The sequence below is a fragment of the Podarcis gaigeae genome (genome assembly GCF_964106915.1).
Source record: "Podarcis gaigeae genome assembly, chromosome: 3".
Taxonomy (NCBI): domain Eukaryota; kingdom Metazoa; phylum Chordata; class Lepidosauria; order Squamata; family Lacertidae; genus Podarcis; species Podarcis gaigeae.
Genome location: NC_139680.1, coordinates 45,671,402 through 45,695,461, shown reverse-complemented (window position 1 = coordinate 45,695,461; position 24,060 = coordinate 45,671,402). Strand labels below are relative to the sequence as shown.

The window sequence follows — 24,060 nt, the reverse complement described above, 5'->3', positions numbered from 1 at the left end:
AATAAAAAAATGCAACTAAATTCAGGGGGGTTTACTTTAAAAAGTAAATGTGAAAAGGATTGGGTTGCAGAAAGGTTTAAACCGTGAGCGTGCACTTAAAAAATCTTATTGCATCAGATTAGCAGAACTTCTACAAGAGAGCTTGCAGGATATTTTTCAAAGTGCCCACACTCCTAATAAATGATATATATGAGTCCCGTGAATTTATATGGCTCACAGCGCTGCAAATTATACTGTACCTATGGCTCTCAACATATACACATTACGTATGCCGAAAGAGACACCAACTACAGTGTATAGGAAAATACTCGTCAACATTCTATTTTAGTATTATTTCATATCACTTGTTTTTCTTTATACGTTTAAGAAAAGCACTGCATGTGCCACCGAAAGGATGTGTGTAAGTAAGAGGCTGATAAATGAGAGTTAATCACAACCAAGTACACAGCAGAGTACAATATACCTCTGTTCCTGTGTGCTGTGCTATAAAAAGAAAAGAAAAACACAAGGAGAACTAAGGGGAGAGACTGCATTTCTTTATGACCTTATTTGAAAGATAAACTCCTTAGGGAAATACAATTTATTCAGATTATCAAGACCCTGCTGTGCAAATCTACAATCTGGGAGCACACTACAGAGATCAAAAAATATTTACTTTATTCTGTTGGGTATAAAAGCTTCTAATGAATGCATAATTAAGACAGGAAAAAGTGTATACAGCTTTAGAAATTCCATCGCTCAGCCAAGCCATTAATATCCAAGGCATCATACCCAGTTGTTACTCCACCTGCTTTGTTTTTGGATTACAGAATAATTATAAATCAAGGTATTCGTGATTTTCCATCCATATACCAGCAGCCCTTCCTATACGCAAACATGATGCACTGAAGGTGATTTTGCCCCTCCCTTCATCAGTTCCAAGATGAAACGATAATTCAATTTAAAATATCAAAAAGTGTATATACTTCAAACTACCAGCTAGAGGTACAGAGTTTGTATATGTATCTGAACAGCAATAAAGAGATAGTTTTATCTTTAACTGGTTGCATTTTATGACAATAGATTCTGACTAATAAGAAATAGGTAATATAGTAAAATTATGTGGAAACCATATATAAAATCCTATCTACAGAGATTAACCTCCTCCCCCAAATATACACAAACACACGCAGAGAGAAAGACCGAGCGCACTTGGCAAACCAACGTCCATCCTATATTAAATGCCAGATTTTTATTTGACTATATAATCAAACACTATCTACACCTTAGATTTGGCAGATCAACATATATATAAGAAAACCAGTCCCTTTCAAAATCACTACAATTTCCAGCATTTTATATCATTTGCCACACCATAGCTGTATTAACCCTGCAGAGGCTTAATTGCAAACTCACATCTATTGCAGCATAATATCCACACAGGTAGGCATACTTTCTGCGGCAAAAAGCGACCATGAAGCTCCTCTACAAACCTCATTGACATAATTAGGATTTATGCAAATATCTCAAGTGTTCTTGGGTATCTTCCATTCATTTCAACTGGTATTTAGGCAAATAAATTCCTAGGAGATCTATCACGTCATTGATAAATAATACAACAATAATGTATCCATCACCTATTAACCAAATCTTCTAGGAAACACACGGCTTGGATCAAATTATAAAACGAAACATCCAATGAGATAAAGGAACATTAGCCCAATTCAACGTAGGATTAAAAATATTAAAATACATTAAAAGGCCTGGGTAGACAGAAAGACCATGGCCCAATGCTGACAATATGTCATTATAGACATCGAGTGGGCCACTCTAGGGAAAGGGGGGCACCACTGAAAAGCTGCCCACCCCTAGGGTTGCCATAGGTCCAGACATATCCAAAATACTGCAGTCGGCAGCAGTGTCTGGGCAAAAATGGAGAAAAAATTCCGGGGAAGTCTGCCAGTGTTGCAGTGCTGTTTTTGCCACCCCCCCAAAAAAAAATAGTTCAAATACAGGGTTGTGTTGTTGTTGTTGTTTGCAATTTTGCCCAAAATGCTAAGCAAACAACTTTTCTGTCCAGATTTTCACTGTTTTAAATAGGGCAACTCTCCCCACCCCAGATTAGAAGCACCATTTGGGTTCCCAAACTGCCTTTCCCTATTTCTTTCCTGCTAAAAATGCCCCCCTCCCTTCTAATCCTAGTCAAGTCATGTGCTTTAATACTAACCCATGGTTATCTTTAACTTGGCTTTGCACAATCCCATCATTATCATTAACATTGTTTCAGATGTTATGCTAATCACAGTTAACTGAAAAGGAGATGAGGAAGGTAGGGTACAGGAGATAGAAAAGAGGAAGTCTGCATGTCCACAGGAGACTTTTGCTCTCTTAGCTGTGGTTCAGAGATTGAGAGAACCAGTCCTATCAAAACCATTACTGTTCCCAATATTTCACACCCTGCGCCACATCTTCCCTGCTACGTTTCCTTTCCAGATTTGGCACTCTTTGTATGCTCAGGGCTGCAACCAGCAAGGGCTCTTCACATGTGGCAATCTGTTTCCACCCACAGATCCTGCTTTTTTCTTTGAGGCAGGGGTCTTCAGGATATTTCAAAACCTTCTTGACTGCAATGGCACAATAGAGCTTTGATGGCCTGCAGATACATTTTAGAACCTACTTCTTCAGCCTGATCACCCAACTTTAAGATACACTTTCTCTGCTCCCTACCGAGATTCCTCCATTGCAGGGGGTTGGACTAGATGACCCTTGGGTCCCTTCCAACTATATGATTCTATCAACCCAGATCTTGCCAACAAGAGCAGATTATTCGAATTTCATATGTACTTTTCATTAATTCATTCCAAGCAGTGGCGTAGCGTGGGGGGTGCAGGGGGGGCCAGCCGCACTGGGCGCAACATCTGGGGGGTAGGGGCGCAAATCCACGGGTTAGGGGGCGCATATCCACGAGTTAGGGGGCGCAAATTACTTGCCTTGCCCCGGGTGCTGACAACCCACGCTACGCCACTGATTCCAAGTACTGAACATGTGTTCTTATTTTTGTGGTGCAGGTTTCATATTTGATTGGGGCTTTACTTTATGTAAGCATGAATATATATATATATATAGAGAGAGAGAGAGAGAGAGAGAGAGATAACAGAAGTCCTAGGGCCCACCTAATAAGTTTCCCACTTTGCTAAAAGCAAAGCAGATTATCACTTCTATTTTAGGCTGCCGAAAAGAATAATCACTCAAAACCCGGCAAGCATCTGACAGACATCTGAAGATGAACTTATTCTTTTCCCATCTTAACCTTTCTCAGTAGCTTTTGGATGAGAAACAAGATTTAAAATATGAAGGCTACTCATTCTTCAGAGATGTCTATTAACATGGATAAAAACCAATTTAAAAATTTTGTGCATGTGGGTGGATAGGACTGGGGAAGCTGAAATAAAATATTCCTCCATTTCTTTCCAAGAGGTAAAAGGGCTACATGCATCTGGTACTCATATTTCCTATTCTCTCACATTAGAGAAGCAAGTCTCCTCTTTCAGGTCACGTATCCCACATAAAAGTGCTAAACTAATGCCGTTTAATGACAAATTAATGTCCATGAATAAAAAATACACCTCTAATAGCATAGAGTAATTTGCCATTACAATATCATCATTGGACATGCCCCTGGTTTAATACGATGTATTTAATTCATAACTTAATGAGTGATATATAAAAAGAGAGAGATGAACCCTGCAATTACATTTATGTGAGTCTGTCACCTTATTTGTAAAACCTTAGAGTCATTTACATTCAAATTAGAACAAATGAGTGATTTCACAAAGTGCAATGATAAATGACCACTGCTGCACAAGACAGGGCTGTATTTCCTGTGAAACCGTTAACAGTTCCCCATTATTTGTTAAAAATTACAATGCATATTGCCCAGTGTTGTGTGAATAATGACTTTTTTACTGATTAGGTCACAAGACTAATATGGAGCAAAATAAATAATTTCTTTTCATTTTTGTTCTTTCTGACGCTTTAATTTATTCAAACAAGTGGGCTTACACTGCCACCTACTGCATAGTAGTGAGTATTGTGGGGATTCCAGAGTCTTTCAAGACAAAACAAAATACACCCCAATCATCTATAATACCGGTTTTATTGTTTTAAAACCTGAAACCTTCCCACCCATCCCAAGTCCAGTGAGACTCCCCTCTGCTCAAATGCTGGCTGATAAATTACAGGACATGTAATATTTGCACGTACCAACCAATTCCACTTGACAAATGAAACAGAAATTAAGTGATAAGATGGATAAATATATATATATATATAGTACACGTCATTATCATTCAGCAAATATCTGAATGAATGAAATCAAGATGCAGTTCCTAGATGGATGTCCAAATGCATGCTTATTGCTTCATGTGTCACACCACCAGCACAGATCAAACATCACAGGCAGTGTGTCTTGTGATTCCCTTCTCCCCTGCCTTTTCAAAATGACAGACAAGCAGGAAAATTGTGTGCTCCATGAAATCTGCCACTTTAAGCAACTGCCACAGGGCAAGACCTACATCACACTTGCTACCCCTGAACCTAGCACCTTTCAGTCAGCAGATGTTCACAGGTTCAAAAACCAAGTTATGGGGGGAAACAACCTGCCTTTAAAACATTATTTGCCGTGTTGTAAGGACTGCATGAATGTAGACGCTTAACAAAAGCTCCTGCCAGCCCATGTGGATTGTAGCACAGCACCTTTTGTAAGATTAATTCCCTGCACATGTTAAACTATGAATTAGCCTAACTATATAGACTTTAGTTGTATCATAAACTAAGCCCCAGTGTCTAATCAAGTCTTTCTATCAAGGTAATAAAAGCTCCCGGGAAGAAAAACCACAACACTTTCCAGCACTTCTCCTTGCCTGCCAGTAATAATTCAGATAACTGAATGTAAAAATAGAACATATTGCTGTGATTGTTACTGCTTCTTAATAAAGACAACAGCACTGTATCGAAGAGTCACTCTACTGGACTTCTCTACAGCTGTTGCCACCATAAATTCCTGTCCACATTCTAAGAGGGGCATGGGGTGAAAAGAAATCCTGCAAATCTTTCTAGTCCTTCAATTCAGAAATTCAAGATTAAAACCAAACCCTCGGGAATACAGCAAACTTCAACACAGTTCAGTGTTGCTTAATTAAAACACTGAGCAACTAATGAGTCGGCAAAAGTTCTAAGGAATTCATGACATTATATACCTTCCAGTTCCTAATTCTCTGGCCAGCTAGTTGTCTACATTAGCTGTATCCTTGAGACCAACCTTCATACCACATAGAAGACAATGCAGTAATCTAATACATGAACACCTATGGTTAAATTATACCAATTATACCAAGAATGGTGGTAGTTGTCTTATTAGCTGCAGCTGGTTAAAGGCACCAAGGAACACCTGGGGTTCCAATAACTGGGTCTACAACAACCTGCTCCTTTAGAAAGAGTGCAGCCCCATCCAGGCCAGTTCCCTGGACCTGTGAATAGTTCACCCAGTTCAGATGTCACAGAGAAATAGAGTTGGGCATCATAAGCATATTGATCATAAAGGTAAAGGTAAAGGGACCCCTGACCATTAGGTCCAGTCATGACCGACTCTGGGGTTGCGGCGCTCTTCTCACTTTACTGGCCAAGGGAGCCGGCGTACAGCTTCTGGGTCATGTGGCCAGCATGACTAACCCGCTTCTGGCGAAACCAGAGAAGCGCACAGAAACACTGTTTACCTTCCCGCCGGAGTGGTACCTATTTATCTACTTGCACTTTGACGTGCTTTTGAACTGCTAGGTTGGCAGGAGCTGGAACCGAGCAACGGGAGCTCACCCCATTGCGGGGATTCGAACCACCAACCTTCTGATCGGCATTCCTAGGCTCTGTGGTTTAACCCACAGCACCACCCGCATCCCTATATTGATCATACCTCACTCCAAATCTCCTAATGACTAATTCCAAATATGATTTGATGTTAAACAGCACTGGAGACAATATGGTGTCCTTCAGCACCTGTAGCTCCAGAGCCAGGGGGGATGAGAAACACTTGTACAATGCTATCTTCAGGATTGGCCACACTAGTGTCTTCTTCAAGGTGGAAGGCACCACCCCACCCCCACTTAAAAACACCTAGCTCCCCACCTCCAATCTAGCTTCAATCAGCCATGAAAGACAAGGATCAAGAGGACACATGGTTGGGTGCATACTTGCAAGCACTTGGCACATGTTGTGCTGCAAGAACTGAAATTGATCTCACATTGAAAGGCTTGATGGAGCATTGGAAACCTTACTAGAAGTTGTGTCAACCACGGCATCAAGCTCACTACCAAGGCAGGTGACTGTCCTCAAAGCACACAGCAAGGAAATCACAAAGGGTCTCTGAGGTGTCCTGGGTGTGTTCCATCTACCAATATAAGTCTCAAGAGCTCACAGACCACCCTGAAGAGCTCCACTGGGCAATTACTCAATGATCCAATGGAGTAGGTCTGCTTCATTGTTTTCATCACCACTAAGTAGGCACCATTATGTGCTCTAACTCATGCTTGGTCAACTTTGCAGTGGTACTTTCACCATCTGCTCTAGCAGTCATGCAGCCTATTTAATAGCACATAGCTCCGCAGTATACCAGTATACAGGATTTACCCCACAGTGTCAGAGAGGACACTATCTCTGATTTCCATACCACCAATGGTATGCATGCTGCAGTCTCTCATGACAACAGTTCCCAACACTACACTACAGTGAACCAACTCACTCCCCCCAGCTCACCCACCCAGGTCTTGAGAGATAAATGCCAGATTGGCTCCTTCATCCACTATCAAAACTAGCAGCCACAGAATGGAAAGGCATCTGAATCTTATCTCTATACATAAAATGCAATACAGACGCATCCACATTTAGAATGAGAAAACTGGAGTGACTTGATGAAGGTTTAAAAGATCCCAAATGGACAATGTTTTTATTGAGAACAAGCACAAAATGGTGGCAAGCTTCCAAGCTTTTCAATAGTTTTCATCAGGCAATATGTTCATAAGAGTAATGCAACAACAACAATAAAAAGCGTTAGTGTTGGTTAATGTTCTTCTAGATTCGCTGTACACTATACAAACCCTATAGCAAATACAGCGGCTGGGGGGAATCGCCACAAGGGGGAACAGTTATCTCACCACTTCAAACTGCGGCAATAGATCAGACAAGATGAGTGCTATTGTTTCTACTTCTCTTGCCGTCAACCCAGTAATCTGCAGGCAAAAAATAGAGGGGAAAGAGCACCCTAAAGCCATAAAAATGATGGGCTGAGACAGCCATTTGATCACTTTTTGGCAGCCCTGTAAGTAACTTCTATTTTGGAAGAGGGGAGACCATTATATTGCAGAGGGGGTAGCTAATCATTTGTGAAGTTGCAGACACCCACCAGCGAGTGCTCCAGATGCTCTGTGAACCACCTTTCACAAAGCATTCACTTTTGTGACAAATGCACTGAGAAAAGAACTATTACAATTCAGTGATTCTTCTTTTTATTTTATGTTTTGCAGAAAAGGAACAGTTTCCCGGTCCCAAAAATGCTGTTTTAAAATGACTTTGCATTCTAAGCACCAAAATGTCTGTATCTGAAAAGGTTTGGGTAGATCCCTGTTGTTGAAACAATGCTCTGCGGGAACCCTGCAATATAGCTGTTTACTTGTACAGAAAGTACATAGGCAATATTGACCCTCTTTAGCCTAAAGAATGGACAGGAAGGTGCACAGATGGAGATAGGAGCAGGGTACTTAAAGCACCACCTAAGCCATGACGGTCTAAACATAGCACTATGAATTGGACCTCAAAACAGACAGGAAACCTGAGCATTTGACATAGCACAGGTGAATCATTCTCACAATGTGTATAGATGTACTTGTGTTTATTGTAATTGTTTGAGTGTTTTGATTGTGTTTGTGAGTCACTTTGAGAAATTTATATGAGAAAACTGACAAAATAATAATAATAATGTCCAGTTCCAGTTAGTAATCTAAACAGCAATATCCTGCACTAATGGAAGTGTTTGAACAATCTTCAAAGGCAGCCACATGTTCCACACATTACAGTTGTCTTTTCTGGAGAACACAGGGGCATATACCTGATTTCCTGCCTCTCCATTCTCAAAAGAAATCCGTCCTGTACAGATCAAAGGCTAAACAGAAGTCCAGTTCAAAGTCATAATCAAGGTATTGTGTAGTTCTTGCCTCCTGTCATACAGCTGAAGGTGCTCATCTCAACCTCACACATGTAACACAGACTTAAGAATTAAGCTAGGTGCAACCAAATAAAGGGGAGAATCAAGCCCCTTAGCCTTACCTGGATAAGATAGTGAGAACATAAACTAAGCATTTCCAGCAGCTGCAGATGGCTCCCTGCAGCAAGCACATCTTGAATCACACCTGGTTCCAAGAGTACCTGTATTGGGGAATAAAGAGAAAGAGAACTTGTAAGGAACTTGTCCTTGAAAGTGCTCTGCAAAATATTCAATGTGATGTTTGAAGCTGTCAATTCTTACAACACTCCAGGTGCACAATCTATAAAGTTTTGCATTGTGTTTGAAAACCCTTTCAAACAAACGGCTTAACTACAGTTAAAAAGCAGGCACTGTTGTTTCTCTTCACAACAGACAGGAAGGAGAGAGAAGCACTGCTACTTATTTCTGTAGCCAGCAAATATTATTAAATTACACCTATTAACAACATTTTCCTTACAGCAGATTCATACAACCAATATGCTGCATGATGCCCACTTATTGCTTTAGCCCATGTTTTCTCAGCAGCTCATAGTGAGGGCAGTCATTGGGTTAATTTGCCTTGCGCAGAAGCTGCCAGATTTGCATACTACTACAAACACATCAACACTGATCACACGATTACCAAACGAAGGCAAATATTGTCAACACGTCCACCTTGTGTGCATAGTCACTAGAATGTTCAACAGATAACTTATTTGTTTTGTTTCTAACTTTGCACAAATGTAGCTACTTTACACTACCACAGAGATATCCCCCAGGTTTTTGTCATCTACATGAAACTTTCCACATTAGCAGCTTTGAGATCTGCAATTGAGCTAGTAAGGACCATAAACAAACAAACAGAGGGGGGATGTGAACGTAACACATTCCAAGTAATTGTTGTGGGAAATTACAGTCAAACGTAACTGTGCATGAGTGCTAGTTAGTGCATGAAGGGGTTATGACCATAGAGCTCTATTCCTAGATTCAACTAGGTAATCCCCCTCTTTCCATGTGGAAATGAAGCTGCTTCCCTTCCTGTTCCTCACTCCTCTCTTCCAGCCAAGTAATCCACCAGGACGGATGTATCTGAACTTCATCCAAGTTCAGACTGCATACTTGAAGCTGTATTATGTATTTTGCACCCATGAGAAATCTACTTGTGTTCTCCTTGCTGCTGCATGGAACAATGTTTGAAACAGACCTTTGGATTTAGTAAGTAAAGCTGGGAAAACAAAACCTTCTTCACCTGACACTGTAATATCAGCATAGGTACCAGGTGAGCCTTTCTGGGGATAAATGCCACAGTTAATGAAATTTTAACACTGACCACAAATGACCTACTGTAACTTAAGAGGGTAGATCCCAAGCCATTTAAAACCAGCTCTTGTGCTTAGAAAAAAACTAACAAGTGAAGCTGTTGCATTCCGCTGCCCATTCTGCCTTGGTACCAGCTAGCAGGGCAAATCTGTGGCCTATTCAGGCTGAAGGAGACAGCCTGTCTGACTCTCTTGTGTCAGTCACATGTTTGAGAGTGGGGTAGAGACAGGCTGTCATTTAAGTGCTGTGCTGCCACCTCTCTCCCTCTTCTTTTCCTGGCAGCAGCACCCACCACCCTCCCTCCCTGTCTCTCCATGTGAATTTATGGCTGATCCACCTGTTTGTGGGGTTTTGTTTTGTTTTGTTTTTTGCCTATTCCATACTGAATAGCTGGGTGCTAGGCATCAGATGGTCTGCTGTACTGTTTATTTGGCTAATCTGATCTCCAGTTTGGTTGATTTTGGTGGTTCAGGAAGGAAAGTAGTTGCATTTTAGGCTTTGGGCACCTTTCTGGGTGATGGGCTGCCCCCGAGGCTTACACTCTGGGCTCTGCATCTCTATGGTAGGATAAGGGGCCTTGAGGCTAAACTGCTTCAGCTGACCAAAGCTATGGGGCCTTGAGTGGGTGGGGATGGAGCAGCACAGGCATTCCTACTCACCATCATGGGGTGACCTGGGAATGAGAGGCAGGCTTGACAGCCTTGCCTCCCCTTCCTGCAGGCAGGAGTTTTGGTCTCCCCAGTGACTGCTGTTGTTCAGGTTCAGGTTTGCTCCTGCAATAATGTTTTCCCTCAACAGGGTTTTTTTATGGGTTTTACTCTTAACTGAAGTGCCCCTAGTTCAACCCAGCTTCTGTGTCTGTCTCTCTATTCGGCAATCAGGTCACAAAATGCCAGGGAGGAACCAGACAGCTGTGTTCTGAACTAAAAGAAGTTTATGAGATGTCAAAGGAATACCTGCACTGTGGTAACCCACCTGGAATTAACAGCCTATGGATCATTCTGATAAGCTATCTCTGTCCTGGAGAAGTTATAGCTCAGGGGTAGTCAACATGGTGCCTTTTCAGATGTTACTGGACTCTCATCAGCCCTGGCCATTGGCCATACCAGCTGGTGCTGATAGAAGTGGGAGACCAAAACCCTCTGGAATGAACCATGTTGGCTACTTCTGTTGTAGCTGGTGCACTAGGTTTAGCTGACAAAAGGCATGACATTCAACAGGGGCTTTCAGTATCAAGGTTGGCTCAGTCATTCCTGAACTGCAAGCCTGATCTTTTAAGGCTTGTCTTTGGTCAAATGCAGCAGCCATCAACAGTACCTCATGAAAAGTACTAGATAAACAAACTTAGATCAAGTTAAGAAAGCAACCAACTAAATATAAAAGGACTGCATTAAATCTTATGCAGTGACTGCTAAAAAGTTAAAGACAGGTTCAAAACATAACCTGACATCATAACTTAATACAGTGGTACCTCTACTTATGAACTTAATTCGTTCCGGAGGTCCGTTCTTAACCTGAAACTGTTCTTAACTAGAATCGCCCTTTCGCTAATGGGGCTTCTTGCTGCCGCTGCATTGCCAGCACACGATTTCTGTTCTCATCCTGGGGCAAAGTTCTCAACTCGAGGTAACTCTTCCAGGTTAGCAGAGTTTGTAACCTGAAGTGTTTGTGACCTGAGGCGTTTGTAACTCGAGGTACCACTGTATACACTTTAAAACATGATCTAATAGCTCTAGACAGTATCCTAAATATAATTGCTAAAAATTATTATATAATTCATAGGGAGATGACTATTTTTGTATTGAGAGTTTCCCATAACCTTACAAGTGTGTCTAACAATCATTTCTAATGAACACTGCTTCTGTTGAACAGGAATAATGAAGTATTTCCAGACAGATTTCCTTTTCCCATTTTAATATCCAATCCTGCAACACCAGCTGTTTTCACTAGAGGTCTCAAGAAACCCACTTTATACAGAAAAGGAACGTTCCACTTTCCTGCTGTTTAAATAAATAAATGAAACTGAGAAATAACAAAACACATATTTTAAGGAGATTGAATGCATTACCTATATAATCAAAGTACTACCTATCTGATAAGTTGTTTCACATACAACACAATCCAACATGGTTTACTAACTCCTTGTAAGATGATGAACCAGAGGGCTGACTAAAAACAAATGAGCAAGTCTCCTATAGCATACCAAGTACTGCACTTGTGGGGCATTAACAGGGGTCATTTACATTATCCTATAGAGGTCTACTCAGCAGTATGTCCTGTAGATTTTTTTGGGACTTGCTATCCTTTGGCACTCCAAATGTTGCTGAACTGCAACTCCCATCATCTCTGGCCACTGGGCCATGCTTGCTGTGGCTGATAGGAGTTGTAGTTCAGCAACACTGGAAGGCCAAAGGTTCTCCACATCTCTTGTATAGGATTGTAGTCTTCTCTCTCTCATTCTTCCTACATACCTCCCATGTCATCACTATTCCTTCCTGGTAAGAAACCTGTCAGAGAAGTTAGGCTGAAAGAGAGTGACTGGCCCAAGGTCATCCAGTGAACTTTATAGCTGAGTATGGATTTGAATGTGTTTCCCAATGCTGAGACTGTCTTCATTTAGCTATCTGCAGAGGACCTGTAATATATAGCTCAGTTGGTTAGAGCATGGTGCTGATGATTCTGAAGTTGCAGGTTTGAATCCCATATGGGACAGCTACATAGTCCTCTATTACAGAGGGGTGAACTAGATGATCCTCAGGGTCCCTTCCAACTTGATGATTCTAAGTACCTATAAAGTTCACGTACATCGGGCCAGCCCTAGACTAAAGTGCACCCCAATTGAATATTTATTAAGCTCTGGCTACACAGACCTTTAAAGCCCTAACCTGTGCCTAGGAATGTGGCACAAATGGAAGTCTGGATGAGCCCTAACTCTCAAAAAGCCAGCTGGCCAGACCACTGTCCATTTGCAAGTTACAATATGACAGCATTTTCAGGTGGCTTCCTCAGCATGTTTGGTATTTCAATCAATATGCATAAACTCACTCCTCTGCATGTCCTGTTAAATTTAGAATGGCTTTACCTCCAGGTAAAGTTAATGAAGGCAGGGCTACAGGATGGCTTCATCATCATCAAAACAAAAACAAAATATTGGGAAAGAACAAGGATAATAAATGAGGCATCCCCTTTTCCCTTCCCCTGGTTGAGACAGAAGAGTAGGATATTGGACCGTACAAGGCTCAGGTTTGCTTTGAGAAAAGCATTATAATTTTTTCATCTCAGTGAGGGTTGTTGTGAAAAGAGCTTTCTATTTACTGGTGGGAGTGGTAGGCACTGGAAATTCTGTTTCAGAAAGAAAATATCCTATTGCCTTGGTAATACTGTACCGATGGACCAAAACCTATTGTGACTAAGACTTTTCAGAGCAGTGTGTAGGAGGCACATGCACAAATCCAATTATTTGCTAACAGCATTTCTGCCTTACACCCACGCAATACTTTGAAATCTTCACCATTAACACTTCAATGGTTTTGAGTCACCTCATGGGCACACAGGCTTCTCACTGCTCTGACAGCAGCTACTAACATTTGAAAGAGCTGTCTCTCAGGGAAGGCATTCCAGCAAATGTAGAAAAACCTCCTGGGCTCTTGGCACACATGGTTACAATAATACAATACATATCCCTAACAAACAGTGTCTTTTAAAAGGCACAACTCCAGTTGATTACATGGAACTGCACATTTCACTTATGTTAAAATGTGCTCAAGGTGAGTATGATTATAACTGAATTTTTCAAAGGCCACCCTATTTCACTTAGCCCTTAATTCCCAAATTTCTGAAAGACTGTATTTCACTACAGACCCTCCTGAATATTAAGATCAACAGCCAATGCCCTTTTAAGTGTGATGTGGGAGAGGGGATTATTGGGTTTTCTTTGGTCTTATTTTTATTGGGCACCCCACCATCCAGATACTGCTATCTCAGTTGCATCTGAAAATTACATCAGTTTCTAAAGTGCTTTGCAATGTGGCATGAAGGTCTGCTCTTTCAGAGTCCCCTGTAGACAGAAATAGAAAGCTGTGCAGTTCTTTCAATCCTGGCCAATGTGTTTTTACATCCTCCCTGAAAGTGTGATGTTGATCTGGAATTGAAATGCAAACCTGTTGGAGAAACTGGACATGGAGGAAGGGTTTAATCTCCTTCATGAGCATAAATCACCCCATGCATGAGATAAGCCAACAGGTGCAAGGCCAGCCAAGCCAGTTGCCATGGTAACATCCCGGTGCCATCTATTCTAAGGTGACCTGGTCTGTTTTATATGCTTGTTAAGAATTTTAGTACTATACCTGTCCAGTGTATGCGAAGTCCAGAGCTTGCTTTAAACCTATGCTTGTGATGCCATGTAAATTCACCTCATCTGCGCCACTTTCAACCATACAAAGGCTGAACATCGCCTAAGAAAAGAAAAGAAAAAAATGTCTACATTACATTGATCAAACTTGGATTTCCTATTAAAGATAAGGGACTTTTGTTGCTGCTTTGCTGTTCCCTAATTAAGATAGCTAGTAATACTGCAGTCATTAATCAGTATGCAATTTATTCCAAAAGTAATTTATACTGGTTTCATTTCATACATGACAAGCCTGTGATCTTTCAGAAAAACTACTGTGTTTGGACCCTTCCAACTGAAAAGCAATATCCTGTCCCCCCACAACACCCTCCAAATCACTCAGTGGTCTTGGGCAAGTCTCCCTCCATCTCTCAACCTTAAACACCCTACCCCAACCATCAGTAAGAGGATAACAAAATCAGGATAACAAAACAATTTGCAGCAAGCATTTTTACTCCCATCCCTCAGTTAAATAGACTAAGACTTGTAAAAGGGCCATTGTGAGCATACAACCCACAGCTGCTGCACATACAGTCCCCATGTGAGATCCTTAGGATCCCTGCTGGATTGCAAACCTTCTAGCAGCTCCCTGCACTCCCACAGATAATCACATGGGAGTAGGGAGGGCCCTGCACCTTTTAATAGTTCTGCAGAAGAGAACATTTCTGCAGATGTAGGTGAAATGCAAGCTACATCTACTGAAACCCCCTCTTCTGTTCAGCTATAAAAAGGTGCAGGAGCCCAGCCCTCACTTTTTTATTCAGCCACCCTAAATGGGCACTCCTGGCAGCATGAATTAGTGACAGAAGCGTTTAAAAGTCTTCTAAATTGGTTACTATGTAACCAATTTACAACTGTACTGCAAATGGTAGTTACTAATTAAATTCCATGCCATTTAAGCCTGAATGGAAAGACAGTGATTTTTATTTGCAGCATAAAATAGAAGATACAGGCTGTGCTTTTAATACATCAGAAAGTCAACTATTTATGATACATCCACTTTTTAAACAAAGAAATGTGATAAAAACCATTATCTGCAAACACAATTTAATGACTTCATAACCTCCAGTGATATCTATTCAGTGACCTCTTTTACTGATGATATACCATCGTTAATTACAGCCTAACAGTTTTCTGAATTATATGAACACACAGAATGTCCCTAATTAAATCTGTTTTCTAACTGATCAGTGAACTTTTCAACACTAGTATATTATGTAGACAAAACAGTCCACTTTTGCCAGGGGCGGGGGGAAGAGAGTGCATTTTTTTAAATATTACTGTATTTTTCCATGTATAAGACGCCCCCATATGTATAAGATGACCTCTCTCTTTTTGATCCCCAAATTAAGAAATCAGTATTTTAAACATCAGACAGAACAACTTTTCATTAAGCATTTTATCCACTGGATTTTCTCATTCCCCATCCCAGTTGAATTTTTTGAGCTTCGAGACAGAGATAAGGAATCTGTGTGTCTCTAGGTACTGGATAATAGCTCCCAACTGCTGGTTGGGGCTGATGGAAGTTGTAGTCCAAAACATATAGAAAAGGACCAGGAAGTTATTTAAAAGCAGGATATAATTTTAAATATATAAATTTAAAACATAAAAATTCTTATGTTTGGGGAAAGGTAAGTTTTACTGCCCTTTCTGCTGACGGTGATGTGAGTTTTTATTTATTTGCTTATTTTTTTAGGTTTTCAATAACACAATATGACCCCCATGCACCTTGACCCCTTTGAGAAGAAGTAAGAAAGAGGTTGGGCAAAAGTCATGTCCTATTCATTCTCGCCACAAGCCTGAACAGTAAAGCTCAACAGATAAGCAATTCCTCGTCATTTTTTATATGTGCAACGTGTGTGAACAAACCATGGAGGCAGGTCACTGACAGGGTTCCTTCCTATATACTAAGATTCTCCTTTGAACTTGACAGGCAATATTTGCAAGAGGATGCCTTTATCCTCACCCACAAAGTTTGCTTATGCACACAGTTATTGAACAGATTGTGAAGAAGCCACAGTGGAACTACTCCCACACCACTTCTTGTAAGTGAAAGATCAGCACGGAGGCATAAGCAGAGTTCAGGCAAACATTTAAAATGCCAACTGGCATGATGAAGGCAACATATGGTGATTCTGCCTGCCAGCCCCATGACTAGTCATTTGAGTGCTCCGAATTCTTGCCAAGATCACAGCTCGCTGCCTCAACCCAAGATTCCTTATATTTTCCAGGACATTGTTGTTGTTTAGTCATGTCCGACTCTTCATGACCCCATGGATCAGAGCACACCAGGCACTCCTGTCTTCCACTGCCTCCCGCAGTTTGGTCAAACTCATGTCAGTAGCTTCAAGAACACTGTCCAACCATCTCGTCCTCTGGTTTCCCCTTCTCCTTGTGCCCTCAATCTTTCCCAACATCAGGGTTTTCCCAGGGAGTCTTCTGTTCTCATGAGGTGGCCAAAGTACTGGAGCCTCAGCTTCAGGATCTGTCCTTCCAGTGAGGACTCAGGGCTGATTTCCTTAAGAATGGATAGGTTTGATCTTCTTGCAATCCCTGGGACTCTCAAGAGTCTCCTCCAGCTACTATTATTATTTTACTCTGCCTTTCTGTAAAAGTATTCAGCTGTTAAATCAACAACAACCACATCTTTAAAAGCAGCACTACACTAACCAGACTAGAACAACAAAATAAAACAACAGCAGCAGTTCTGAGAGCATCCACTTAAATAAAAATCTTCACCACCCACCTAAGAACAAGGAGTGGTAGAAACAGGTGTACCAATCTTGGGAACATTGCTGAAAAGGCCGCATGACAAGTACCCACATACTGATCACAGTAAGATCTGAAGAAGGGTCTTGTGGGTGGAGGCGAGTTCCTGGGCAGCCTCATATGAAGGAAGGAGTGAGGTTCTGTAAATATTCTGATCCCTGACTACTTAGTGCTTTAAAAGCACAAAAACAGCACCTTGAATTGAGCTCAGAAACACAGTGAAAAAAGTTCTCAAAAAGTTGTAATCAGATACCTTCCACCTATATTTTGAACCATATGAAACCAATTGTTCTTCAAGAACAGCCCAAAGCAGACCACATTACATTGGTCTAGTCTGAAGTGACAAAGTGCCTGAGTGATTGAGACCAAGTCTAGTTTCTCCAGGAAAGGATTGGCATCTAAAGTGAAGTCAGCGGAACACATTCCTGCCCACCACAGCTACCTGGCAATCCCAGGAGAATATTTGTGATCTGGCACTACTTCTGGAGGAGTGCAAATCTACCTTGTCTCCAATATTATAGTAAAAAAACTGTAATCTTGTCAACAGCCTCTAACCACCTTTCCAAAAAAAAAAAAAAAGGTTATATTTTCGAATAAAACCTTCAAGCTGCTTTTACCTAGTGTACCACCTACAATTAATCTCAGCTTTGCTAATAGAGGACTACCGTGTGTGTGATCTGTTTAGTGCTGGAGAAAGATCCATTATGTTTGCTTTTTATAAGCCAGGAATCACCCACAATTTGTTTATTTGTCCAAGCAGCTAACAGCATAACCTGAAATCTGTCAACCATCTAGCTGTGGCCAATTAAATTAAGTCTACAGAATGAATCCTAGAATCATATAATTGTGGAGTTGGAATGAACCCTGAGGGGGTCATCTAGTTCAACCCCCCACAATGCAGCAATCTCAACTAAAGCATCCATGGCAGATGGCCAGCCAACCTCTGCTTAAAAACCTCCAAGGAAGGAGAGTCCACCACCATCTGAGGAGGTCTGCTTCAGCTCTTACCATCATAAAGTTCTTCCTGATGTTTAGTCAGAATCCCTTGTGACTTGAAGCCATTGGTTCAGGTCCTACCCTCCAGAGCAGGAAAAAACAAGCTTGTTCCATCTTCCAGGTGACAGCCCTTGAGATATTTGAAGATGGCTATCATATATCCTCTCAGTTTCCTCTTATCCAGGCTAAACATACCCAACTTCCTCAACCGTTCCTTATAATGCTTGGTTTCCAGACGCTTGCTTGTCTTGGTTGACCTCCTCTGAACACATTCTTCTTAAATTGTGGCACCCAAAACTGAACACAGGTGTGGTCTGACCAAAGCAGAATAAAGCGGTATTATTACATCTTGTGTTCCTTTCCTAACACCATTATAACTGGGGAGTGTGTTGCTTTTGGGGGGAAATCTTTGTCTCTCCAGATGGTACTGAACTACAACCCCCACCAGCCTCAGCAAGCATGGCCAGTGGTCCGGGACAATGGGAACTGTAGTTCAGCAACATCTGGAGGGCCAAAGGTTCCCCATATCTGCTTTAACATCACGTCAGCATTTCACATGGCCCAGTTCATCCAGCCTGATGACTAGCTCTTCAGCACTTGAAATTTACTTGTGACATTTTGGTTAGTTCTAACAAACATGGCGTCCCACTTTACATTTTAGTGTGTGTGTGTGTGTGTGTGTGTTTCCTAATGAGTCCCAAACTATGCTTTTTATGTGTTCAACTTACAAATTTTACTGAAGGGAATAAGTGTCCTAAATAAAACTAGGGAAGACAACGGCATGTCTTCTTCCAGTCTTCCAGATCACTTGCCTTTTCAGGCCTTAAGGGAAGTTAAAAAACAAAACAAAACTTAATGCTTTAAATTGGAAAACTACTATTGAACCAGAACTTCACAAAGCATATATTGTAAGTTAACTCAAAATGTGATCTCAAAGAGATACAAAGTAGTTAAAATAAAATAGACTGTGTTAAGTGTGGAACAGGGTGCTCTAGGCTCACACCCACTGCCAACAACTGTGTACACACCCTATTTAGTAAATACAGTGGTACCTCTACTTACGTGTCCCTCTTGTTATGTATTCTTCGGGATATGCATGCAGCAAACCCAGAAGTATATTTCTGGGTTTCACCGCGTGCGCATACACAGTAGCACTCTATCACGCCACGCACATGTGCAGAACAGGCACCTCCGGTTGCAGAAACCTCAGAATCTGACTGGAGCTCCGGAACGGATCCCATCCACAACCAGAGGTACCACTGTACAGGAGCACATACCTACAAACATGTAAATGCCTACCTTTAAATACTACATCTATGTCAAATAAATTCCCCAGTTATGTTTCACAATCCTATATTCACATATCTAGTTTTAAGTCCCATTGAACCTAATGTGGCTTACTTTTCAGTAGACATAAAAAATAAAAAATAAACTTGTCCTGTGAAGTATCTGGTCAGATCATGATCACTGTTTACACGGGCAAAAAAAAATTGGAAAGATTTCAATACTACTAATTATCCAAATATCTATGGTGTTCTAAAAACAGAGCTGATGGACATACACATACTACTATATTAACTTACTCTGAAGTAGTCACTGCAAGCTGCTAGGACTGCCTTGTGGGCATGGAATTTCTGCTCTTCCGCTATAAGAGTTATATCACAGAGGATCCCATCACTTCTTTGCTGGTTCAGAGCAGCCAAGACAGCATCATTATGAGAACTAGACTGGCAAAGCCTCTGGCCAGTCAGCATATCTTGAAAACTGCAAAAGACGAAGAAATGATCACACTCGCAAGCATGAAAATACCAAGAGTGAAAGGCATGCATATGTTTTCTACTTTTTCATTTCTAATTACGTCAGTCAAACATACAATCCTGCATATTTACTCAAGACAAAAAAAAAAAAGTGCCACTGAATTGAATCAAACTCTGAAGTGAGAGTAGGATTATAAGTAGGATGATTTGGTACTACTGACACAGGTTGGAAATAGGTTTAATATTATTTTCCCTCTCTCGTGCTGTAACAAAAGGTCTATAGCATCACAGTGTGGCAAGGCTATCATTATGGCCCACAATATAAAGATGGACTTAAATCTTTATGTACAACAGCATCACTCGCAAGACATTCACAATGTGGCCGTTATCTCACAGCTTCAACTGTCCTAGCTATAAAAATAGGCATATTATTGTTGTAAATTGAGGATTAATCCAATTTACTAGGATCCCTCTCAGCCTAATGACTTTAACTGTAGAAGATCCACAATTGCTGGGGCCAACAGTGTAAGAAGCCAGTTAGGCAAATTTAGCGTGACAGATTCACTTTCTTAAATGAGTATTGGTACTGAATGACTGCCTTTTGCAGAAATAATTAAATGGCTAGAGACTTTTGGAAGGCTCATATCTTCAGCAGTCCTCTGCTGGTTCAGACCAAAAGCCCAACTCATTCAGCATCCTGTTTTTCCCAGTGTCCAACCAGATCCCTACGAGAAGTTCTGCAAGCAGGGCATGAGTGCAACAGCAGCCTTTCAACACGTGCTTCCCAACAATTGGGAAGACATATTTAGAGCATGTTGCCTCTGATAGTAGAGGTAGAACATAGAATAGTGACTAGCAGCCACTGACACTGTTACCCTCCATGAATTTGTTGTATCTTCTTTTAAAGCCATCCAAGTTGGTGGCCGTTGCTGCCTCTTACGATAGCAAATTCCATCGTTTTCACTGTGTGCTGAATGAAGATGTCTGGCCCAAGTCTTCAAATATTTAGGTACAATGGATGACTAGTGTTATGGAAGAGGCAGAAAAAACTTCACTCTATGCACTTGCTCTTCACCATGCATAATTTTATACACCTCTATCATATCATCACTTACTTGCCTATGTTCTAAAGTGAAAGTGCCAAATGTTGTAACCTTTTCTCATAGGATTGTTGCTGTATCTCTCTGATTATTTCAGTTGTTCTTTTCTGAACCTTTCCCAGTTCTACAACATCCTTTTTGAGGTGAGATGACCAGGACTGTGCACAGTATTCTAAGTGTGGCTACACCATTTTGGCTGCCCCTTTTTTGTACCTATGTGCAGCCTGTCTATTTGTAAATAAACACAAATAATACGAGATGCCCAAATTCTTGAAGAACTGAGACGCAAGTTCACATCATAGTTCATGTAGCATCATATATAAGGAGTAGGTGTGGCAGGGACAGGTAAGCAACAGAGGCTAAGGAAAATGGGAAGGTGTGATTGGGAGCAATGGGAGGGGAATAGGTGATTAGGAACATCATGGGAGGCATGTTTCCAACTACCCCACCCTTTGCCCTTCGAAGCCTTATAACATGCATGGCCAAACTTGGCCCTCCAGCTGTTTTGGGACTACAACTCCCATCATCCCTAGCTAACAGGACCAGTGGTCAGGGATGGTGGGAATTGTAGTCCCAAAACAGCTGGAGGGCCAAGTTTGGCCATGCCTGCCTTATAAGAAGCTGCTGCAGGAGAGGGACTGTGAGCAACTAAGGAGAAACTGTGTTGCTCCCTTGTTATTTTTGCTACTGGTTGCTGCACGTTGTTTAACTCATAGTGTTCTATTTATAGTACAATCGTACCTTGGTTCTCAAACACCTTGGTACTCATATGTTTTGGCTCCCGAATACCGAAAACCTGGAAGTAAGTGTTCTGGTTTTTAACGTTTTTTGGAAGCCAAACATCCGACGCAGCTTCCGCTTGAGTGCAGGAAGCTCCTGCAGTCAATCAGAAGCTGCGTCTTGGTTTTCAAACACTTTTGGGAGTTGAGCAGACTCCCGGAATGGATTAAGTTCGAGAACCAAGGTTCCACTGTATTGAAATGTAGCTTTTTGTATGTTGTTTATTTTTGTTGTGCTATGTTTATGAAATTGTTACTGCTTTGCAATATTATTACAAAATTGTTTCTATTTTACTGTTTTTGCCTTGTTATTATGAACTTGTTACTACGTTATTGCTTTCCTATGTTACTATGGAATTGTTACTCTGTTATTGTTCTGCTATGCTGTTATGAAATTTGGGACTGTTTGTTTGAAATTCATCCCTGTTTCTTTGTCGCAAACCGCTCTGAGCATGATTTTTCTGTAGGAAGTAAAGGTAAAGGGACCCCTGACCATTAGGTCCAGTCGTGACCGACTTTGGGGTTGCGGTGCTCATCTCGCTTTACTGGCCGAGGGAGCCGGTGCACAGCTTCTGGGTCATGTGGCCAGCATGACTAAGCCACTTCTGGCAAACCAGAGCAGCGCACGGAAATGGAGCAGTACTTATTTATCTACTTGCACTTTGACGTGCTTTCGAACTGCAAGCAGCATACAAATAAAATGAAGGAGTGAATGACTTCAATTACAGATACTTTAGTGGTTTAGTTACACTAAAGGGAGGGAATCCAAATGCTTCTTGGGAATGGCGAGTTTTGAGTAGAAACTACAAGGAAATAGGGGAGTAGATCACATAGAGGCGTTCTTGGAGGCAGTTCCAGGCAAAAGGGTCAACAAAGAGAAATGGGTGGAGCCACTTCAGACAGCAGGGAATCTTGCTGAGGGTGGTGGCGCTTGAATAGCAAAGGTCAAAGGAAGAGACCTGTCAGGGGATATAAGAGCTGAAAGAGAAGGAGGGCCAAGGCCACAGAAGGTTTTGAAGACATAGGTAAGAAATTAGCAGTAGTTTAATCCACACCAAGCACTTGTACAAAGTTGAATAAGTAAGCTAATGTTCCATCCTGAACTTTGAGTTAGGGAGACCTACACATGAACAAAACAAATATTCCCACTAGACAGGCAGAGGCACTATTGTCTAATCAGAAAATAAAACATCCAAATGGCTGTAAAAACAGATAGGAGAGTCACCAGTCCCCATTATGCAGCTAAACAATTATAGCGGGGGGGGGGGGAGTCTGAAAAGCTTAGTATGTCCTTTTCACAAAATTGTTACATGTATGTGGACTTATTGGGACACCAACACATGAGGTGTGCAAGGATTTCGTTTCTTTTCCTCCCTTCACTTTATAGTTCCAATCATTTCCAACCACTCATATCAAGATTCTCAAATAAAACGGCCACTTGGAAGGGCTGAAATATTTGACTCCTTACCATAAAAAAATTATGGAAGGGTTGAAATATTTGACTCCTTACCATAAAAAAAATAATGTTCATGCATGATTTGGGAAAAAGGTTTTACATAGTTTGGTAATCCAAAATCAGATATAACCTCCCAACACACAAAACTGTTAAAGTGTCCATACGCTAGAATATCTTTCTAAATATATTACTGACTTCTTTTGATATAACTGACAATTTGTGGCAGCACTTTAAAAAAGGAAGAAGAAGAAAGATGCAGAGCCTCCTATACAGTATTATGACAGCAAAAATACTATTTTGAAATTCTCTGCTCTGTCATTCAGATGAAAAGCCTACGTTGGAATATTATATTCAAATAAAATGGCTCTTCTGCTTTCTACTACATGCACACAAATGTTATTATAAATATCCTACAGACAGATAAGTGTGCTAAGGTATCAAGTGAAAATGTGTTAGTTTGAATCTGAGCCTAATTTTGTGAACTGAATAGTTTGAGAGGAGTGACTTTATTTGATAAAGAACTTGAAAGGGCAGGGGGTGTTTCAGAGTTCATATTTCTTTCTCTTTTAGTTTTTAAGAAGCATGCATAGAATTACATGTGAAATATGTAAAGATATAGTTATCAGAGCAATTACTCTATAAAAATGACCTCCTGCTGTTTGATGCATAATCCCATCACAGTAACTATCACAACCAATTTAATTGCCTTAATCAAATCAATTTGGGGAGGGACACATGGAGAGAATCTCACTGTTCTTTCTCCTTGATTGTTCGTCATCAATGACAATAAAAACAACCTGTCCCCAAAGTTTAAATGGCAATCTACTGGCTGAGCCCATGAGGATCAACACAATGCTACTCAGTTTTCTGCCTTTACCTGCTTCAGCAGTGACAGGAAGGCAAATCCTTTTTGTGTTAGGATGTTCAGCATGCAAGTTAGCTGAGAAATCACAGAAGGAGCAATTTTTTTACACCAGGCTTCCTCAACCTCGGCCCTCCAGATGTTTGGAGACTACAATTCCCATCATCCCTGACCACTGGTCCTGCTAGCTAGGGATCATGGGAGTTGTAAGCCAAAAACATCTGGAGGGCAGAGGTTGAGGAAGCCTGTTTTACACCATGCATAAATATTTCTATGGGGGTAAGTTGCAGAGAAAAAACCACACAGAAGCCTAACACAAGAGCAAAAAGTAAATCCTCCTGGACATGTCTCGGCACAGTCAT

At 41.1% G+C, this 24,060-nt stretch overlaps 1 protein-coding gene and 1 long non-coding RNA gene across 3 annotated transcripts in view; one reads left to right on the top strand and one right to left on the bottom strand.

Annotated features, from left to right (window-relative positions):
* The window catches only part of KLHL32 (kelch like family member 32), a 66,760-nt gene that overhangs the window by 32,862 nt on the left and 9,838 nt on the right, over positions 1-24,060 (bottom strand). For both annotated transcript variants that reach the window (XM_083731278.1, XM_083731279.1), the window contains exons 3-5: positions 19,328-19,508; positions 13,936-14,043; positions 8,353-8,451 (exon numbers count right to left, since the gene is read on the bottom strand). In XM_083731278.1, the coding sequence (XP_083587404.1) occupies positions 8,353-8,451; positions 13,936-14,043; positions 19,328-19,508 (388 nt within the window). The remainder of the gene's footprint in view (positions 1-8,352; positions 8,452-13,935; positions 14,044-19,327; positions 19,509-24,060) is intronic.
* Positions 461-6,848, top strand: LOC310841088. Its single transcript, XR_014562340.1, has 3 exons — positions 461-2,846; positions 3,015-5,325; positions 5,405-6,848. It is a non-coding gene; the product is annotated as an uncharacterized lncRNA (long non-coding RNA).